Raw genomic sequence first — 23,071 nt, forward strand, 5'->3', positions numbered from 1 at the left:
CTGAACATTTCCTTCAGACCTTCCTCCTAAGGTTCAAAATATCGATACCTCCGATACATCGGTAGGGGTGTATCGGGCGATATCAATACCTTTTTTTTTTTATTTTTTTCAAAACCGATTTAGGGGGCTGGTTTAGGGCTCTTTCACCCCCTGAACCAGTCAGACCCCTAATACATCCACTGTAGGGGCGTGTCAGAGAGGTCTCAGAACGGTACGTATTGGCCGATAGGTGTCAATACTTTGAACCTTGCTTCCTCCAATATCTTCCTCCATCCAAGTAGCTGCTATCGACCACCATCTCCAACAAGGTAAGATTGCCACCAACCACCATTTCTTCTTCTTATTCTTCCTCTTCTTTCAACACACCCTCTTCTTCTTCTTCTTCTTTCAAATCAACCACTCCTTTTAATTGAGGCAAAACTGGAAATTTTGGCGGATTTCTAGTTGAACCAAATAACAATTGAATCCAATTCTGATTCCTGTCTGAACTAAATAGGCATCAGAAATAGGTGATTCCAATTCTGATTCCTGGGATTCTCATTCTGATTCTAATTCCAATCCTGACCACAAACCAAATGGACCTTTGTTATTATTTCTTTTTGTTTCACGATAATAACCTTTGGTGGTTCAGTGCAATTCAAGTTGACACTGCAACTGTCAATCTTGCTTGAAAACAAATTGACCCTTAAACACAGAAAACATGTTCTTGGTTGTTTATGTTTTCTTTTTTTCACATGTTTTCAATTTTCATCTGGTTATTCCTATCGGAGTTCCAACTTCCAACAATGGATCCCGCTTCCCCCATGGGTTAATGATTAACTAGCCTCTCTCTTTGATTCCCCCCCTCTTTACCCTCCCCTTTCACCCTTCTCCACGTGGCAAGACCTAGGCTCACACGTTTGTACATGGACAATAGATCTTGGTTAAGACAAATTCTGCTTAGACTTTTTTTAGCATAAAAGCTACAAATAAGAAGATTTCAACTCTGATCTATAAATTTGAGGACAATAATTCAATTGCTACACCATGCTCCGATTTCTTGTCATAGCCACATGGAATCTGAGTTTTAGCTTTTAAATATTTTTTTTCTTAGTGGAAGTTTGTCAATGAATGTTAAAAATTGGTTATTATCAATTGTATTTATAAATATTAACACTAATTATGTTGTTAATATTGCAATGGAGCTCGTATGAACTATGGTGTGAACAAAGAAGGGCTGGAGAGCCCTGTGGACATTACGGGCTGTCAAATATAGATATAGCTAAAATTTTTACTAATCTTGGAGCCTCAAATGGTTACAAAAGGAGCAAATTTTCTATTTTTAGGTATTAACACTTTGAGGGGTGTTGAACAACATTGTTTTGTTTTTGAAATGAAAAACAACTGCAACGTTAGCAAAAACAATTTTTGTTTTCAAAAACAAAACCATGCGGTCGAATGCCCGCTAAATATATTTTTTTTTCTTTTGTAAGCCTTACGTGGTTTTTGAAATCTGAAAACCAATTAGATATGTATCCATTATCCTTCCACTGCATTTTTGTTGCATATCTGAAAGGCCCACTTATATCTGAAATTTTGCTCATCATTTTTCACTTATTACTACTACTGGTGATTGGTGAACATTGATTCTACAGGTTCTCGTTTCATCCTCCGGCTCTTGTTTTCATTCTTCTTCTTTTTGGTGCGTGGTATTAACAGTATACATTGCACTGAACAGAATGAATGGCAGAATAATATTCATATAAACTATGAAGGCTTAGATGATGAGGATGGTGACAATGGTGATATTTTGAAAACTTCTGTAAGAATAAGATTCAAGAAAATTGATTACTGTTCATGCCTGTGTCAAGTAAGCTTCCTGCAAGTTAGTGACACCTGCTAAACGACAAGTTAGTACTGTGAAACAGCACGCGTAATAAATTCAGTATCTGCAGGAAAACTTGAGTAGGTTAAGCTGAGGCTATGGACAGTAACTACACAGCATTGAAAATTAAAATGTGGGAGGAGCCAAAAGAGCCACGTCATTAGCATATGTGATACGCTCAAGTTATCTAACAAGAGGGAGAAGGATCTAGAATAAGGAGAAAAGAGTGAGAGAGAGTTTATTTGTAGAAAATCCAATGTCAACTCCATTCATTTAGGCTATATTTATAGCCTTATTGTGCTACAAACTGGGAGTAGAAATAGGAACTACTGCCCCTTAATCTTAGGAGTTTATAAACAGAAAAACAAAATGCACTTATCTAAGAAACAAAATGCACTTATCTAGGAACAGAATTGAAGACTTATCTAATACACTTATCTAGGAAACAAAATGCATTTATCTAGGAACAGAATTGAAGATTTATCTATTCTAACAGAATTAAAACTGAATGGCTAAGGCTTATCCCAACTAAGAACTAATATGACTGGGTCTTCTGCTGCTATCCACTTTGACCGGGTCTTCGGCTGCTGTGCGCCTAGTGCATGCATGCACATGCCCGTATCATTTCCTCCCCCCCTGAAGGATCCTTGTCCGCAAGGAAGTCGAGATAAGATTTTCTGAAACGCCATCATTCTCCCAAGTTGCGTCCTTAGCTGGCGCCCCAATCCATTTGACCAAGACTTCGGATTTTGGGCGGTATTTGCCCTTGTGAATAATACGACGATCCAGGATTGCTTCCGGTTGGGGTAGGATGGTCGAAGTATCCGAGATTGGAGGAAGTTGAGTGGAAGTAGGGGTGATGGGTCTCAAGTGCTTCCGCAGCAAACTGACATGAAACACATTGTGGATTTGAGAGCCAGAGGGCAAGGCTAAGCGGTAGGCTACTGGACCAATCTTCTCAATGATTGGGTATGGCCCAAAATAACGTGGGGTGAGCTTCATGGAATGCCGAAACGCCATCGATGTCTGCCAGTAAGGCTGTAGCTTCACATACACGAAGTCACCTACTACGAACGAGACTTCTCGTCGGTGCTGGTCCGCTTGACATTTCATCTGGTTCCGGGCTACCTGGAGGTTATGTTGTAGCTCGCATAGGATGATGTCCCACTCACGCAAGTATTCGTCAACTGCCCCTACTCGAGCAGTACCCAGTACATAGGTCAAGAGACTAGGGGTGGGATCTCGTAGACTGCTTCGAAGGGTGTCATTTTGGTGGAAGAGTGAGTGGAGGTGTTGTAGCTGCATTCTGCCCAAGGAACCCACTCTAACCATTTTCGCGGCTAGTCACCTGCAAAGCACCATAGATATTGCTCCAACGTTCGGTCAACAACTTCGGTTTGTCCGTCAGTTTGGGGGTGGTAACTTGAGCTCATACACAATTTCGTCCCATGCATCTGAAAAAGTGTCTACCAGAATGAGCTGATGAATACCTTGTCACGGTCGCTAACAATGGATGTTGGTACTCCGTGTAGGCGGACAATGTTGGCAACAAATGCCTTCGCGACTGTGGTGGCAGTGAATGGGTGTTTTAAGGGAATGAAGTGGGCATATTTTGTTAACTGATCCACAATTTAAAAGAATGGTAGGATCCATCTAATAGACGCCATGAAGGGTGCAGAATGGGTGAGCGAATTTCAAAAATTTTCCTACCTTCTTCCAATTGAGAATCATATTCCCTAAATTTAGAATACAATATTCAAGGATTCTACTTGAACCATAATCAAACTAGATATGAACCAAAAGGAAACAAGAAGGATTATACCTGATCCAGAGAAACAATATCTCCCAAAGTTGGTGTTCACGCCCAAAGAAGAAACCAAGATCCGCTCCTGCTGAAGATGACACAGCTGTGGATGGAATGGAACCAGCAGGGTGCGTCCTACACACTGGATCCTTCGCAAGAATCCTCTGAAAACTTTGAACACCGAATCTTTTGGTCTTTCTTGCAAGACTATTGTCAATAACTGATTTCTTGACTTCCTAGTGCTGCAAATATCCAATCTTGCAACAGGGAATGGCGGCTGCTAAAGGAGAAATCCAGGGACGAAGATGGCTGAACTCTCTTCTCTCTGGAGTCTGTGTGAGATCAAATCTCAATTCGCATGAGGTATATCTTACATACCAACCCTAATTCGAAATCTGATATTTCTGTTAGGGTTTCTCCTCTTTCTTCTTGATTAAGAAACCTCCTAATCGGGAGTTATCCCAATCCAAATCAATATTTGGATTGGGGATAATCTTAATCCTATCTGCAGATTAAGTTAGTTTTCTCCTGATCTTATCAGGAGGTTACCAGATTCAAATCTAATTTAAATTTGTTCTCCTATAGTGGATAAGGTTAAAGACACAATCCTTTTACTAACATTAATCTCAGATTCGCCCCATGAAAGGTGATCATATCAGCCCAGTTCAAAATGGGCTTTTGGCCCATTAAGTGTTCAGTGTTTAACTAGTTTCCAATCTACTGCCCAGTTGGGCTTCTTTGTATGGCATGGGACCCAAGCATTGATCTACACACCAGCCACATGGGTTCGGCCCAACCTTTATTACAAGGCCCAGCCGAATTCACTGAAAAACTCAGTGACCCCCTTGAGCCCATCATATGGACCCTATGGGCCCAACACTTACATTAAGTGGTCCCTGGGCCAAACCATCTTATAAAAACCCAGGGACTGTGGGCAAGTGCAAGATTAGCCCATCAGGTATTATCCTAAATGGTCTTACACTTAACCTCTCAGCCCATAATGATCAAGCACTGTCCGACAAGAGAAAACCTCTCCCTCGGCTACAAGGAACAGTGCCGCACTCTCTACTCACATGGATCCCAAGAATTAAAACCATTTGCAAACATTTTGAAGCCGTACATATATATATATATATATATATATATATTAATTTTGCAAAACAAAATTCCAACAATTGAAATCAACTGTCGGCAGTTTGGTTTCCATCAGAGAGAGTGCATTCCCGATCATTACCATTGTCCAATAAAGGGGTTGATCCTGTCACTATGATCACTCACTCAGATCACTCACTATGATCATGTCCAGGTTTTGACCCCCACTAAGGATCTCACTGATTGACATATCAAAGGCAGCCCGATCCGACACCTAGTGATGTGTCATAATCGAGTCCAGGGGTCAGGTGTAACTTTTCAGTTTTGCCCATCTGTCTCCAAAGTCCAGGGCAATACTAGAAATCTGGTCCGGTTCAAGCTACATGTGCCTTGGGTCTTACCCTGGTGGCCGAGACAAGCCATCCCAACATTTGGTGGCACACCAGTATCAGCCTTGGCAGGATAAATCTCCCCAGACTTATCCAATGGCTATGAACATTTAAAACTAACACGAGTCTCTATAAGTGTCTAGTTTTAGGGTCTTACACAGAATTATACCAAACAACATGAATCAAACATGCACTTTAAATTATTTCCACTAAATAACAAAAGTACATCAAATCGGATTGAAGCTAAGGGCATACAAAAACTGTCTAACACAATTACCATGATAACTGTGTACCCATTGGAGGGAGGCAATCCTTCGATAAAGTCCATGGAGATGTCTGTCCACATTTGAGTAGGAATTGGTAATGGCTAAAGCAATCCCGTTGGCTTCATGCAATCTGTTTTGAAGCGTTGACATACGTCACATTGCTGCAAGAACTCCTTCACCGTCCGACGCATGTGGGGCCAAAGGAAGTTGTGCTTGATGCGAGAGAGGGTCTTATGAAACCCAAAGTGTCCCCCAATAGGGGATGAGTGGCAGTCCGCCACCACCTTTGAAATCAAGGTGGAGGCGGGGCTCAAATAAATCTTGTCCCCCTTGAACCATACCCCATCCCGTTGTAGCAACTTGTGGGGGGGTCGCCTTTTCATCAATTCCCCATAAAAGGTGTCTTGTTTGACCTCTTCCTGTAGCGTCGGCCACCAGTCTACATGTGGTATAGAGATGGAAAGAAACTGAAATTCAGCCATACGTGACAAGGAATCCGTACATTGGTTCTCAACCCCTTTTTTATACTCGATCTCATAGTCGTAGCCCAGTATCTTTGGCAGTCACGGCATTTGTGCCGGTGTAGTTATCCTCTGCTCGAGTAAATATTTAAGGCTTTTTTGGTCGGTGTGGACTGTGAATGGTTTCCCAAGCAGATATGAGCGCCATTTTTTAACGGCTTTGACAATAGCTAACATCTCCTTCTCATAGGTGGATAATGCCAAGGCTGAACCTTTCAATGCCTCACTGAAGTAGGCCACCGGTCGGTCTTGCTGGATGAGGAAGGCGTTAATCCCAGTTCCACTCGCATCGCATTCAATCACAAACTGTTGGGAGAAATCTGGTAGACGTAGGATTGGCGGTAAAGTGAGCGCCTTCTTCAACTTCTGAAATGCCAGCTCTGCTGCTTCGTTCCATTGGAATCCTCCTTTGGTCAACAGTCGGGTTAAGGGAGTTTCAATGCTTCCAAAGTCGCGGATGAACTTCCGATAATATCCTACTAACCCGAGGAAGCCACGGATCCCCTTTGCTGATGCCGGTGTAGGCCATGCGAGAACAACTTGTATTTTGGCTGGATCAACGAGCACGCCTTGTTCTAAAATCACATGACCCAAGTATTCGACCTGCGAAACACCAAATTGACATTTTGACATTTTTGCAAATAATTTGTTAGAGGATAATACAGTTAGAACAACTCTCAAATGAGATAGGTGGTCTTCCCATGATTTAGAATAAACCAGAATGTCGTCGAAGAAGACCAAAATAAATTTCCGGAGGTATGGGTGGAAGAGGTCATTCATGAGGCTTTGAAAAGTTGCAGGTGCATTCGTCAAGCCGAAAGGCATCACTAAGAACTCATAATGCCCTTCATGTGTTCGGAAAGTCGTTTTAGGAATGTCTTCTTCTTGCACTCAAATCTGATGGTATCCCGACCATCTAATAATTCATCAATCACGGGGATGGGATGCTTGTTTTTAATAGTGATTTCGTTCAGTGCTCGATAATCCACGCAAAACCGCCAAGCTCCATCAGCCTTCTTCACTAGCAAAACCGGCGATGAGAATGGGCTATTGCTTGGTCTTATCAGCCCTGTCTGCAAAAGCTCCTTCACCATCTTCTCTATTTCGGTCTTTTGGTAATATGGGTATCGATATGGCCTCACACTAACCGGTCCTTTGCAGGAAGCAGTGCAATCCGGTGGTCATGTGGTCGTTTAGGAGGCAGGCTTGTGGGCGGCTCAAACACATAGGAAAATTCGGTGAGGAGGTGGTCCATCTCGGGTGGAAGAAAACCTGATTGGCCGCTGCTATGTGAAGGAACTATTTGAAAAAAAAAATCACGTACCTTGTAACCCATTGCATTCCTTGTTGGTTAAGGCTTCGATGTTGGCTCGTCCCAATCCTTGGAAGGTGCAAGAGAGTCCCTCCTTTTTGAACGTCAAGGTTAGTTGTTTGTAATCCATCTCAACGGATCCAAGCGTCTCTAGCCACTGTACTCCCAACACCAACTGGCATGCTGCGATGGGAAGAACATAATAGTCAGCAGTAACGAGGTGTCCTTGAATGGTGAGGGTGAGAGCTCGGCACTGCCCCATGCACTCGATCTTTTCACGATTGGCCACCATAACTTGAAATCTCTTGTCTCGGTACACTGGTAACCCGAACTTGGAGACGATGGCTTGGTCAATGAAGTTGTGGGTGCTGCCGCCGTCAATTAATACGGTCACGTTCTTGTTTTTCAGTTTCCCAAGAACACGTATAGTTTGCGGGTGCTCAGCTCCTGCAATAGCATGGAAGGAGATTTCAGGGATGGCTTTTGGTTTTCTTCCTCTGATTCGACAGTCTCCACGTCTGCCGGTTCTGGATCCTCAATCATGAACAGTTGTGGACATGCACAACGGTGGCCGGGGGTGAACTTCTCATCATAGTAGTAACACAGCCCCTTCTCACGACGTTCTCGCGCCTCCTGGTTGGTGAGTTGTCGGAATGTTGGGGAAGGAGCACTGGAAACCTGGTTCACGTGCGAGCCTGGTGGAGGCCCAAGTACACCGGCCATGGGGTTGGGTGACGCCTTCTGGGTTGTCATGGCTGATGGGGATTGAACCGACTGACTAGCTCTCCGCTGTAAGTGATTTCGTTCCTCAATTAACCGGGCCACTCCAATCGCCTCTATCAAGGTTCGAGGCTACTTGATCTTCACATCTAAACGAACGTCATCACGAAGTCCTACAATGAAATAGCCAACGGGCAGGCTGTCAACTCGGTGAGAAAGCCTCTCGAAGGCTTCTTGATAAGCCGTCACCGTGGTGGTTTACTTCAGGTGGGTTAACGCCTCTGATGGGTCCTCGTAGTCGGTGGGGCCAAACCGTTGTAACATCGCTTTGGAGAGTTCTTCCCATGTGAGCGGTCCATGATGCTTGGTCAACCACCTGTGCCACTGTAAGGCGATGCCTTCCAAATGGAAGGAAGCTAGCTACACCTATTGGTTCGGAATAATATTTTGAAATTCAAAATACTGTTCCGCCTTATAAATCCAACCGCTCAGATCATCCCCGTTAAATTTTGGGAATGACAGTTTGACGTGTTGATGAGGATGGTCATGGGTGGAGCTTGAACTGGAAGTATGGGGATGTGAGGATTCTTCATGGGCGAAGGGGTTGGTCTCGGGAGTAGTATTGGGAGTGGTTCGTGAGGCTCGAAGGACTTGGAGTTCGGTTAACACTTCTTGTAAGACAGTATTCACTTGGTCGATGCTCGACTCATGTCGCGCTAAGGTTTCATTGACCTCATTGAGGAACTCCACGTTAGTCTTTCTACGAGTGTCGATGGTCGAACCGGCTCTGATACCAATGATACGCTCAAGTTATCTAACAAGAGGGAGAAGGATCTAGAATAAGGAGAAGAGAGAGAGAGAGAGAGAGAGAGAGAGAGAGAGAGATTTGTTTGTAGAAAAGCCAATGCCAACTCCATTCATTCAGGTTATATTTATAGTCTTATTGTACTACAAACTGGGAGTAGAAATAGGAACTACTACCCCTTAATCTTAGGAGCTTATTGAAGACTTATTTGATGCACTTATCTAGGAAACAAAATGCACTTATCTAGGAACAGAATTGAAGACTTATCTATTCTAACAGAATTAAAACTGAATGGCTAAGGCTTATCCCAACTAAGAGCTAACATGACCGGGTCTTCTGCTGCTATCCATTTTGACCGGGTCTTCGGCTGCTGTGCGCCTAGTGCATGCATGCACGTGCACGTATCAATATGCTAGTGCTAGAAAATCCAAAGGGAAAGATCACTTATTGAATTGGAGCAAATATGTTGTGTAAATTAGCCTTCCCCAAAATTAAAAATGTTTTGTACAAGAAACTATGCTTAAATTAGCAATTTTACAATCTTCCTTTTACACCTCCCAAGCCCTATTGGAAAAGAAGCTTTGCTGCTTTACAATAGCTGATTACATCAATTTCAATTGATAAATATATCAGAGACATTTTACAAGTTAAAAACTTCGTTGGTAGAAACCTACATGCTCATGGCTCTTGATGATGATACCTCTGATTCTCCCTCTATCTCCCCCTCAGCTACCTCACCGTTCCCCTTCAAACAGAGAAGCATAGATCAGTCAAATCCAAGATTAGTTGATTGCCAACAGAACCTAGGTGACTTGCCAACAAAAATCAACTAAAGAGAAAAAAAAGTAAACTAGAAAAAAGGAGCTTCTCATCAAGCAGGAATAAAGCGTTGAGCAGTTTCGAGACCTCTCCAAGTGAGTGTTAAAGAGATAACTAATTTTTTAACTTATATAACGGTTACTGTCCTCTCAGCTCTCATGCAGAGGACTTGATAAATAAAAGAGATCACAATTTGTAATAATCAACTAACCAAAAGTCTATTATAACCATTTTATCCATCATTTTTTTTTGATAAATTATTTTGCAATTAGTATCCACCCAGAAATGATATATAGACTATGGATACAGGGTCATCAGTAAGGAAAGTGGTTAATTACAAACAAGTTCCAACTTTAACTTAGGGGCAAGTCAGCTACGTTACCCAGATAGAGCAAGGACACGGTACCAGATGCAGAATTTACACTGAAAATTGAAGCATCTGACATGATACAGCACACTTTGCACAGGTATCTGGGTATCATAGGAGCACAGTAGGGGAAGACGGTACCTGAATGAAGGGGCATAAGAGAACATCCAAGAAAACATACCTCTGACTTTGTTTCAGAAAGGTATCGCTCCAAAGCGCCATCTCCTCTAAGAATTTTTGCTCCAAGCCCTGGTGCATCCACTGATCCAACTGCCTCCTCATCAATCACAACAGCATCAACTCTATCATTTCCTGTCTTGACATCTGGAATCTGAGGATGGGTGATGGGTGCAACAAGATGATTAAATTAGGGAAGGTTATGGCATCAAACACAATTTGCCTGTCTATCATGCTTTCTGTCAGAATATTCAGCAAATAATTTAAAGTAAAAATGGCGGCGTGACTTCAACCTCATGGATCTAACCCACATGTTAAACATGGTGTCTGTGTATAGAAGTTGAATAAGAGTGGAGGTCCAGACACACCTCATACATGGCTTCAGTAAGAATGCTTTCCAATATGGCTCTCAAACCTCGTGCTCCAGTACTTTTAGCCATTGCTTTCTTTGCAATCAGTCTTAGTGCGTTGTCTGTAAAATGTAGCTTCACCTGAAATGAACTATGAGTCACAAACTATACATAGATCATTTCAACAGCTAGAAGATGTAAAGATAATGAAAAAGGAATAAAAAGGAACACTTACATTGTTCATGCTAAACATTTTTTTGTACTGTTTACCGAGAGCATTTTTGGGCTCCTTCAGGACCTATTTTAGAAAATCACAACATAAAATTTCTGTTAGTTTCCCACAAAGATTAGAAGAAAATCATCATCAACAATCCAAATGCAGTGGAGAGAGTGAATTCAGACAAATGTAGTTTGGTGAGTATCCGGATGGAGAGGTCTGAGGTGGAGGATTGTGCAGCTATCTTGGGGTGTGAAATTCGAGACTGGCCTATCAAGTATTTAGGATTACCCTTGGGAGGAAATCCTAGGGATGTGTCTTTTTGGGAGTGGGTGATATATTTATCAAAGGGTTAGCTACATGGAAAAAATAACTATATATTTAGGAAGGGAGAGGAGTTACCTAATCAAATCCACCTTATACAGAAAATTGAGAAAGTAGTGCAGAAAATTGAGATGATGAGAAGTTAATTAGGGATTTTCTGTGGGACCCAGGTAGTATCAAAAGTAATCTCTTTAAGTGATCAGAGGTGTGCAAATCTAAAGAAGCTTGTTGGTTAGGAATAGGTATGGTAAACAAGACAAAAACAAGGCTCTGCTGCGTAAATAAATGGCTTTGGAGCTTCACTAAAGAAGGGGATTATTGGGTGCAGCCTGATGGGTGGGATTAAGGACTGGCTAGAAATGCCAATGCAAGAAGCCCGTGAAAAGCAAGTTTGACTTTACTTCCTACCTTCTTGCAAGTTGCAACACATAAGATACAATGCAATATCTGGACAAGGAGTGAAATTTTGGGATATTTGGTGGGGAAGTTCTCCTTTTTACCAATCTTTCCCTACAATTTACAATTTAGCCAATGCCAAGAACAAACCCATTGCCAAAATGGTTAGCCTTGATGGGACAGGGCTGGTTTGGGTTTCAGGTTTGAGAAGATCTTTGAGAGACTTTGAAACAAACAAGCTGATTCCCTTGGTTAATATACTCCAAGATGTTAATTTGATCCCTTCAGGTATGGATGAGAGGGTGTGGGTTTCAACCGTCAATGGAAGTTTTACTTGAGCATCATTTTTCCAAACATTACTCCTTTTAAATGTGGCCCATCTTTTCCCTCTAAACAGCTGTCATCTAGCCCAAATCGTAAATACATATGAAACACTCCAATGGAAGTGGAAGAATTGGTCTGTTTCTACTCATGTATGTGTCTTTTGCCTGAAGAATGGGGGAAACACCAACCATCTCATTTTTTAATTGCTCTATGCGTTTCAGGTGTGGCATCATTTTTTTCCATTGGTTGGAAGAGAATGGATGGTGCCTCATGAAATGGTAGATTTGTTTTTTTTTTTTTTTTGATCAATAACAAGAAACTTCATTAAAGATATAAAACTATGTGAAGCTTAAGGTACAAAGGGGAGGTAAAAAGACTTAACTCCACACCAAAAGAATACAATGGAAAAAAGTAAGAAATTAGCCCAAAAAATCAATTCCCTATTCACCCCTTGCTTTACTAACCCATTAGCAAAAGAATTAGCAGTCCTCTTCACCCAGTTGTAATGAACCACAATATCCCTACTCAGCCATTTGAATTTATTCTTCTCATTATAACTCCACAAACTGCTGTCTCCCTCCTTTAACCACCTAATCACCACCTCCGAGTCACCTTCAAAGACCAGACATCTGATTTTCAACTCCCTTGCTTTTTGGATACCTTCTAGGGCTGCAAGAATCTCAGACCTAAAAGAGTCTCCTTCCCCAATTGGGCTTGAGAACATAGCAATGATAGCCCCCTCCTCATTCCTGAACACACCCCCAATCCTAGAAGGCCCTGGGTTCCTTAAACAGCTACCATCAAAATTCAGTTTTATGAATCCAGAAGGAGGGGAGACCACGAAGGACTACAGGTCCTCTTACAGAGGGAAGAGGAAGCTATCTCCTTCCAAGTTCTTACCAAATCAGCCACAGAATAATCTGAGAACAATTCCATAGTTTTCAACCAATGTGCCACCCTTAACAGAATTAGATCTAATAAGTTTTCAATGGTTCTTTCCATATCTGAAAATATTCGTGAGTTTCTTTCTTCCCATAGAGACCAACACATGCAGCTCTAATGCTTCTCCACATAGTCTTCCCTCTCTTCTTCGGCCATCTGTAAGGAGAGAACAAGCTTTGGACACTCCCAGGGGATATCCACACACACCTAAAAAGGGAAAAAACACACTCCCAAACAGACTTAGCAACCGAACAAGTAACCATAAGGTGGTAACCAGTTTCCCCATCAGCTTTACAAAGAGTACATCTATTAGGAAGTAAACAAGAGTTGGGTCTCTTTTTCTAAAATAGGTCATTTGTGTTAAATCTTTCCAAGAAAGTTTCCCAGCAAAAACTACCAACCCGAGGAGGAATGGGCCTACTCCAAATGTTCAAATCAGACTCGGAGGCAAAAAACTTTTGTGGCAATGTGTGCATGGAGCAGTCTTATGGGGGCCCTGTGGAGTGAAAGAAATACTAGGATATTTGAAGAAAAACACAACCAGGTTGAGGAATTGCAATTGATTGACCTCACAATGATAGGAGCTGTGCATTGGACACTGTTTTGTGAAGAATTTCATGGAGTAAATCTTATGATATTGAGAGCAGGGTGATGCAATGGTCCACGGCAGGGGGGTGTTTGATGGGTGCTGTTTGGGTAATCTGGGGATGTCTAGAATGGGAGTTGTTACGGACCACCAGGGCAATATAATTGTCAGTTATTTGGATCAAACTGGTTTCTAGATGGCCCTAATTCAAGGCCTAAAATAGCAATGATGTAGGGCCTAATGAATGTGGAAGTGGAAGATGACTGCCAAACAATTATAGGCTGGATGAGATCTCAGAATCAGATTCCATGGAAATTCAAGCTTATGGTGAGATTAGCTCGCTCTCTAGGTACCAATTTGAGCAACCCATTCAACTGGGTTCCTAGGAATGCTAATATGTTGGAAGACTATTTGGCAAGAGCTGAGGTTGGAAGACTCTCTTGAACTTTAAAATGTCCCTAATTTCCCTAATATTTCCACGACATATTTCCATTTCCATGGGTAGCAACACGAAATTTTACTGAAATCAACGTTTCCCCAATAAACACTATCAGCACTATGTGGAGTACAAGAAATAGTTTCTACGACATATTTCCATTTCCACTTGAATGGGTAGCAACATGAAATTTTTCTAGAGTCAATATATTCACCAGTTAACACTACCAATACTACGTGGAGTCCAAGAGATAGTATTATAACATAAGTTGGGGACAATATTGTAGGTGCGTGAACTAACAATGTTATTGTCTACCTAACTTACATGATTACCACTTGGGTTAGCTCAATATTCATTTCAAACATGAAGTTAAATATTGGTTTTTTGTTCGTGTAATAGATTATTTGGTTGATCTATTACAACCATTTACATTTTCTACGAGTTAAAATTTTTCCTTAACTCATTCTATCATGAAGTTCTAAATCTTAAGGTTTACAGGGCAACTTCAGAATGTGTTCTTTTTGTCTATAACTTTAGTTTCTTAGCTTTGTTTAATGATTTGAAACAAGATAATAATTTAAAAAGGTGTGCCTATGTTTCTTTTATCATTTCATAAAATATCATTCTATATTTTGTATATTTTACAATGTTTCTGCCATGTCTATAAATTTTACAATACTTCCGTACGATATTTCCGACATTTCTGACATGTTTCTTGTATTTGGATGACAGACCTTTCCACTGGGATCGACATTTTAAACCTTGCTCTTGAATGGGGTTGGCCAGGATTGGGCTGTAATTTGTAATAATTATTTTTCCTCTTTTCATTATTATGAGGCTTCTGTTGTTGGAAGCTGTTATCTTTCTTCGCCCACTGCCCCATTGTTTTTAACAGCTTGGTGTTTGCTTATGATTAATGAAATGATTTCTGTTATTTATCAAAAAAAAATGTCCATTACAAGTCGGTTGCCTGTTATATTGACAAGTTTATTAGAAATAGCACGACTAGCAAGACATCATATTATACAAGATCCAGGGCCAAAGCTGTTGAAACGGTCAATGCTCCACATAAATCCAATCTTACTTCTATCACTCCAACAAGTGCTTCTAGTTAGGAGAGGAATACTAATCCCAAGAAGCATAATATAGAATCATCAAATTTAACAGTAGATCTGACCTCAGACCTCCTCAATGCATATGCATAGGACATTAATTGATATGTAGAATCAGTTATCCATAATCCACTTATCCACTTTCTAAATTCAATTTGCTTAAGTCATTATGGGATCCCAAGAATTTCTCTTTTCTTTAATATTGTTTCTTAAACAATTTTATTTTGGGAAAGTTGCAGCAACCACAATTCAGATTGTAGAGAGAATGGGTCAAATGGCCCATAGGCTGCTTTTATTTGTTTATGTTATTAATGGACCTTCTTAACTATGGGCCTTTTTTATGTTATGCTTAATTAAGTTAATCGCCCAATTAAGGGCCTCTCTATAAATACCAAAAGTTGCAAATTATGTTTAATGAAAAGGGATTAGGGAAGAGAGAATTCATTTGACAGTTTTATCTCTAAACCCTATTTGCCGCCATCTTCTACTTCTTTTCTCTTTTCTGCTGATTTCTCACACCTTTTTTCTAACACCTTGTCTCCAGTTCCAAAGCAAAGTAAATATTGATTGCCCAATCTGACAGAAAAATTTAGAATTTCCTTGTGGAGATTTTCTTTTTTTTTTTTCCATTTCCCTTTTCACATTCTGAAAGAGGCAAGTCTGAGATTCAACAATTGTAAATTGAGAGTTTGAGTGAACTAAGTCATTTTATCAAAGGAGAAGACTCTACTAATGTCTTTCACCTCACCTTTGCTTTTTATGCCATCATATAAACCCTAGAGCATAATTATTTACAAGATGTATATGACTGGTCTAATCTCACATCCATGCACAAGCATGTATAGTTACGCACATATGATGCATTTTATTTATATAAAACATCTTTTTCTAATTATATATGTATATATGTATAAAATATTGTATATATGCATTTACCAATGGCATGGCATTGTTGTATATTTTCAATCAACTATACTCTTAAATTGAGCTATAAAACATAATAAAAGGTGAACGTACAAATCATGTTAAAAAGTCCTTTCAAACCTAATCCACCTGCCCAGGCCCAACCAAGCTTGCCGGGCCCGATCTGTGTTGGGTTAAGCTCAGGTTGGGCCTGGGTTGGTAAATGTGAGCTTGACCGCAGGTTCAAGTCATAGAGTTGGGCCTGGGTCAACCCTCAACCCGACCCAACCCAGTGAAGTTGCACTCCAGCTAGGGAAATCTTCTCTTTGTATAAAAACCATTTCTTTTTTCTAATATCAATAAAATCATATTACTACCCATCAGAAGAAAAATAAATAAATTGTTGTTCTTTTATAACCGGAGAAGGTCAGTAATGAATATCATGAATCAGGATTCATAACATATTAAAAAGGTGAATCTAACAACTTACACATATGCGTTGTAAGTATAAACAGTTTTCAGAAAGTTGTTTTGTATTTGAAATCTAATGTTTCATTGACAATAATATGAGATGCACAGATCAGTTGAAACTAAGATTAAGTTAAACTTTTATATATGAGTCCTCTTTTCTTATTCTTCCTTTTTTTCTTATACTAATGTTTGATTCAATACTCAGAACACCCACAGCCTGAGCTCACTAACTTAACGAAACTTTTGATATTACATCTGGCCATGCCTAGCCTCTACCCAATCATCCAATGAACGTTGACTTGTACACACATTTACAGGAAAAGAAAAGGGAATCACCTGAACAAGTTGGCCTTCATTTAGAGCTGACAAACTAACTAGAATTGGAAAGCGGCCAATAAATTCTGGTATGAGGCCATATGCAATAAGATCTGCACTTTCAACCTGCAAATGCAAAAAATCAGGTTAGAATTTGCACAGTTAGAAAGGAAATTCTGCAATAGCTATTATTTAACATTCAAGGAACACTACCTAAGAAACTTAATATGTTTATTTACAATATTATAATTTAACAGATCCTATCCCTTTGGCCTCAAACAATCTTGGTTCTCACCGATTCCAGTAAGGATGATGTCACTGCAGCATTAGTTAGTCCACCTGTTCTCATATTTGCACGAACTGGTGCTCCAAAGCCAATAGAAGAATCTTGTCGTCTGGTAAAAGCAATTGAAACATTTTAAACTTCCTTGAAGCTGCATTCTAAACAACCACAATAAAAAAAGTTAAGGAATACTGCCAACAAGCAAAATGACAAGCAGCAGTACCTTTCTGAAATAGTCTTTTCTAAATCGACAAAGGCTCCACCGCATATGAAAAGGATATCTTTTGTATCTATCTGCCAATTCTCAAATTATATTAGAAATGAATTTCACTTACTAATAGCTTGGGTGCAAATGACGAATTTAAAAGCATCAAAGAGAAAAAAAAAATGCTCAATCTTTCAATTTCCCACAATTTTATGGATCAAGTGAAAGTGAAACTACCAAAACAATTAAACAGAAGCTCTAGTCTACTATACACCTCATCTTTCTTTTCCACACAATATCTTCTTTATAAAAATCTTCTGTAATTGAACAAAGAAAGGAATCATCACTGAGAATCACGTAGGTTAGTGAATGACCACATAGCCTAAGTCAAACTCAATTTAAGGAACTACTTGTGTTTTCTCAATATAAAATGCTAAGACATCCAAAAGGCATATAAACTTGAAACTAGAAGCCAGGATTAGAAAATGAAGCTAGTAACAGTTGCACACCTATATACAATGCACAGACTTGCAATACATGCCAATATGAAAACTAAGAGAAATCACCTCTGATTGTGTGGATGGATACTTGAACAATTAACTGATATGCTACATTGACATATGTGTTGGGTGATACTCTGAAGTCTATGCTATTCTCTTTTCTAGGAACTCTGTAGGTAAGATAAGAACTATGAATGAAAAGGTAAGGTAAAGTATTATATTCACTGAAGGGCCATTAACAGGTATAATGGAATCTCAGGCTGGCAAGTCTAGGAACACGGATCAGAGTTTGAGGCAGCCACTTTGTGCATAAATGCCAAAGGTTAGGACCGCACCAAGTCTACCCTCCCAAGACCCTGATAGCTGGGATCAACATTGGGTAATGGCCTTAAGGTAAAGTATTATATTCACTAAAGAAAAACCATTTACAGACCTTTGTACAATGAGATTCTGTATAGAAAGATAACTTCTATTGCATTAAAAGATAGAGTACATGAGATGATGAACAGCAGAACAAAAACAATAAAAGTTTCTCAAGGATTACACAGGCTGGTCCGATCACTACACAAAGAATCCAAATAGGGCCCCAATTTTGCAAGATCATCTACTACTACATATAGTTCCCTAGATCCCCCTTCTCATAATCAAAATCACAACCTCTCTTAAAATATGGGTAAGTCTCAGAGGCAATGGAACTTGTCTCAACTTTCTCATTCCAAATTTAGTGATACTTTACCAAATGGATGTCAAAAAAGGGATTTCCTCCTTCAGATGAATAAGAGCAATGATGGTGAATGGCTTGACATAAATGGGATCAATCATAGCACCCAGTTGCAAATGCACCAAGAAATATCATTACAATATATAATGAACAATATCTAGATTGGGAAGCTTAGTTATAAGAGTCACTATTTCATTCATCTGTATACACCATTAGATGGAAATATTTAAATTTAAATAATGAACTATATGCTTAGAAAACTAAGGAAGCATATTTTAAATCTAGTATACCTGAATGTTGTCACCACGAGGATGCTTCCTAGCGCCTTTCTCAGGAACATTCACTATCTAGACAAGAAGAAAAAGCTCCGCATTTAGACAACCAACAGTGATCATTTGATGGTTTCAAAACTTATTTTCCGCATTTTGAAAGGAAAACACATACCACATGGGACTATAGTCTAAAGAGCAATTAGATTTGTCAAAATGAAAAGGCATGTAGAAAGAATTAAATTAGCAAAGTGACTGCAGCAGCATAAGATGACAAAAATGTGAAGGATTAGAAAATAAGCTTACTAAAAAAATAGATACTACACTTCCTGTAAAACCATAAATATTATCAAAGTGTGTATTCTGGACTTGGTTAAGCTCACTAAGTTCATTTGTTGAAATAGGTAAGGCAAGAAAAAAAGAGCAATAACAAATGAAATTGTGTGACCTACAACCTGGAATGTCTTTGTTCAAGGATACTCTACCAAAAATATACACAAATTCGTCCAAATAGTTACTCTAATGGGTTTTTAGCATTAGCAGGGATACTGGTAAGATGGGTTAGGATAAGTGACCTACAACCTGGAATGTCTTTGTTCAAGGATACTCTACCAAAAACATACACAAATTAGTCCAAATGGTTACTCTAATGGGTTTTTAGCATTAGCAGGGATACTGGTGAGATGGGTTAGGATAAGTGATTTAGGAGGTTTGGTTTAGAAGTACTGGGATTAGTGTATCAATTGTTATGCATGTACTGTGTATCTCTTGACCCATCTGGTCTGCTGGATTTTACTCTTGCCTTGTAGTACCAAAGAGATTCTCTTCTGCTGGTTTTAGCATTAGCAAGGCTAATGGTGGACTGGTTTTTATTCTTGCCTCCTCTGACTCTCTCTCCCTCTATTTCTCGTTTGCTTTTATTATCTTTATCTGTCTTTTCCTGGAAAAGAGGTAAGGTGATGGAGGTATGACCACATTATGACGTCAAATGAACTGATTATAATGTCTCAAATAGGAAACTCATGGATATGATTAAGTCACTCGTGGGCCCCATATAGGCCCCATGAGTATGGAATACTGATGTGTCCATCATGGGTTGGTTGTTTTTGCTGGGAAGCCTACTTGGAAAGAATACCAAAGAGCTGTCCGTCTCCTTACTGGTGTTGTCTTTGTAAGGTTGATGGTGAGAATTGCTATCATATATTGATCTCTTGCTCTTTTGTTAAAGGTTTATTGGAATGGTTTTCTTCTTTGTTTGGAAGCAGGTGGGCCCTACCATGAGATGTGAAAAGTCTATTTGCTCCTTTCTTCAGGCTGCCAAAGAAAAGGGGAAGAATAATGTGGTGTTGTGTAAGGGTTGCAGTTATATGGACTATATGGAAAGAAAGGAATTCCAAATTATTTTCAAGAAAGGAGAGGAACAAGGAAACTATTCAGGAGGTGTTTGCCTCAGGGTCTTCCATTGGATTAAATATTTTACTCTCTAGATGATCTGTCAAGAAAGTGGAAAGAAATTTCCTTTTCAGCCCTGGCTCAGGAGGTTTCAGCTCCAGTTTGGTCCCCTCCCCCAAGTGGTTTTTACAAAATGAATTTTGATGGGAGTAGTATTGGCAACTAAGGGCCTTTAGGTATTGGGGGTGCTTTTAGGGATGAGAATGGGATTATAATTGCTATGTTTTCAGGCCCAATTGAAGAGGGTAATTCTCTTAGATCTGAGATTCTGGCGGCTATAGAAGGTGTTCAGAGAGCTAAGGACTTATAGTCAAGGAAGTTGATCATCGAAGGAGACTCCAAGCTGGTGGTAGAATGGCTGAAAGGAGATAAAAATGGTTTGTGGATGTACAATGATGAGAAGAAGAAATTCCAATGGCTGATAAAAGACATGGAAGTTAAGATGGTTTGGGTTAGGAGATGTGCTAACTCCCTTGCTGAAGAGCTAGCAAAGCAAGGGATGAATAGGAGGAATTTGTTTTGGGCTCAATTGTAATCTTTCTATTTTTTCTTGTTTGGGGGAGATAAGAGAGGTTATCTCCTCCCTTTGTACTCTTTTTACTCTTTTTATTGATTAATGAAATCCTTTGTTATTGATAAAAAAAAAAAAAAAAAAAAAAGATAGGTTGCCCAAGAAGATGGATTCATCTGAATTCTAACTAATGTGCACAAGCCTACTTCTTAGTTCTTATAGGGAGAGAGAGGGTTTGTGGGAGGAATTAACAGCAATTACAGGTCATTGGCAGGGTCCTTGGTGCTTGGAAGGAGATTTTAATGTGATTAGATTCTTACATGAAACAAACAACCCTAGCCACAGGATTACCTCAAGCATGAGAAAATTCAATCAGTTTATGAATTCTAATGAGCTTAGAGAGCTGCTGTTGTTACAAGCAAAATTTACCTACTCAAACTTCCAAGAGGCACCCATCTGTTGCAAGAAACATGCCAGAGGCACCCATCTGTTGCAAGAAACATGCCAGATGAGACTATCCTAAGAACATGTGGTTACTGCATCTTGAATTCACAGTCAAAGTGAAAGAGTGGTGGGAAGAGGATCAAGTGGAGTTTACATGGAAGGGATATAGATTCTAGATGAAGCTACAAAGGCTGAAGGCTAGGATCAAAAGTTGGAAAAAGGAGGTTTTTGGCAGAGTAGAGGAAAGATAAGATTGGATTGCACACAGGATAGGAAGAAAGAAAACTTGAGAAAAGAGGAAGTTAACTGGAGACAGAAATCCAGGTGTAGATGGATAAATGAAGGTGACAACAACACAAGTTTCTTCCACTTGGTAGAAAATGGTAGAAAAAGGAGAAATATTGTTTCCCAGTTAGAATGGAATGGACAAGTTTTAACCAAGGAAGAGGATATAGCACTAGCCGGACCACTTCAAAGCCATTTATGATGGCACGGATACAGTGAGAGAGAGCTTAGAAGACTTTGTTTGGAGGAGCGGACCTAGGGAGTTAATGGATGCTTTGAAGATAAACTTTGAAGTCTGGGAGGTAAAGGAAGCCATTTTCTCAATGGAGAGGTCCAAAGCTCCAAGTTCAGATGGCTTAATGACAGCTTTTTATCAAGATTGTTGGGAGATTGTTGGTGCTGAATTTTTTGAGAGGGGTAAATTTAACTTAGGAGCTAAGGTGACGTTTATTGCTTTAATTCCTAAGGAGGGTGCAATCCAACCAAGGATTGATTTTAGGACCATAAGCCTAGTGGGAAGCATGTACAAATAATTGATCAAATCCTTATTGCTAATGAGTGTGTAGATTACAAGAAGAAGAAAAAGGAAGAAGGCTTGGTACGTAAGTTGGATTTGGAAAAAGCCTATGACTTTGTGGACTGGGAGTTCTTACTAGAAATCTTAAAACAAAGGGGTTCTGGAGTGAGATGGTATAAATGGATAAAGGGTTGCATATCCTCTTTTCACTACTCTATCTTGGTTAATGGAGTAGTTAGGGATTTTTTTCCTACTAGAAGGGGCCTCCAATAAGGAGATCCTCTTTCCCGTTTCCTCTTCACTATAGTAGTTGATATCCTAAGTGATTTGACATCAAAGGCCGATGCGAATAATCTCATTAAAGGTTGGAGAATTGGGAGGGAAGGTGTGGTGGTTACACATTTAGGCTTGTAGTTGACCTTGTCGCTTTTTGGGAAGGGGAGAGGGAGGAAATGATCAATTTGGAGAGGGTGGTAACCCATTTTTCAAGGATCTCTAATCCCAAAAGAAACCGGGGTAAGAGTTGTGTATCAAGAGTTAATAAAGAGGGAGAAGAGATGGAAAACCTTGCTAGGTTGTTGGGTTGTGAGATAGGGGACTGGTTGTTACTTTACTTGGGGTTATCATTTTTTTTTTTTTTTTGCGGTGGAGGGACTTTGAAAGCTTATGGTACCTAGTACTGGAAAGATTCTCAAAGAGGCTTGCAAGGTGGAAGAGAAATTACATCTCCTTAGGGGTAACCTTGATCAAGTCAACCTTGACTAACTTTCTAGTCTATTTCTTATATACCTTCAGAATCCTTGCTAGAGTGGTCAATCTATTAGACAAAATAATGGAGTTCCTATGGGAGCCTAGGGACACAAAGAAAGGTAATTGGTGAAATGGGAGATAGTGGCTAGAAGTAGGGATGATGAGGGCCTAGGTATAGGAAATATCAGACTAAGGAACCTAGCATTGTTGGGAAAGTGGTTATGAAGATTACCTCTGGGACAAGATAAACTGTGGCATAAAGTGATTGTAAGTATCCATGGCTTGGCAGACAATGGTTTGGATGCTGGTCTCAACTATGGGGTGACATAGTCTTCTCCTTAGAAAGCAATACACAACATCTTGTCACCTTTCCTTCCATATATCAGATTTGATGCTTGTGTAGGGAATAAAGTATATGTTCTAGGAAGATGTCTGGTTCAGGGATACCTCTCTTAAAGATAGATTACCATCAATTTATGCCATCTCCCTAAACAAAGGAAGAGTAATCTCCTTTGTTTATGGAAATGAAAATTCTTGGGATTTGGGGTTGAGGAGAGGGTTAAGAGAGTCTAAAATATGGTTGGTGGATGACCTCGTTTTGGACAATTTGGTTGGTGTCCCC

General features: G+C 39.9%; 1 protein-coding gene across 1 annotated transcript in view; it reads right to left on the minus strand.

Annotated features, from left to right (window-relative positions):
• Positions 1–9,273: 9,273 nt before the first annotated feature.
• The window catches only part of LOC148853006 (CLP protease regulatory subunit CLPX3, mitochondrial-like), a 44,969-nt gene continuing 31,171 nt past the window's right edge, over positions 9,274–23,071 (minus strand). Inside the window, exons 8-15 of the mRNA XM_088944833.1 lie at positions 18,512–18,568; positions 17,019–17,089; positions 16,808–16,907; positions 16,534–16,638; positions 10,722–10,784; positions 10,505–10,627; positions 10,141–10,290; positions 9,274–9,518 (exon numbers count right to left, since the gene is read on the minus strand). Of these exons, the coding sequence (XP_088800959.1) occupies positions 9,444–9,518; positions 10,141–10,290; positions 10,505–10,627; positions 10,722–10,784; positions 16,534–16,638; positions 16,808–16,907; positions 17,019–17,089; positions 18,512–18,568 (744 nt within the window). The 3' untranslated portion in view covers positions 9,274–9,443. The remainder of the gene's footprint in view (positions 9,519–10,140; positions 10,291–10,504; positions 10,628–10,721; positions 10,785–16,533; positions 16,639–16,807; positions 16,908–17,018; positions 17,090–18,511; positions 18,569–23,071) is intronic.

This window comes from Nelumbo lutea, chromosome 5 (assembly GCF_056320005.1).
Source record: "Nelumbo lutea isolate HS-2025 chromosome 5, American lotus-T2T, whole genome shotgun sequence".
NCBI classification, from domain to species: domain Eukaryota; kingdom Viridiplantae; phylum Streptophyta; class Magnoliopsida; order Proteales; family Nelumbonaceae; genus Nelumbo; species Nelumbo lutea.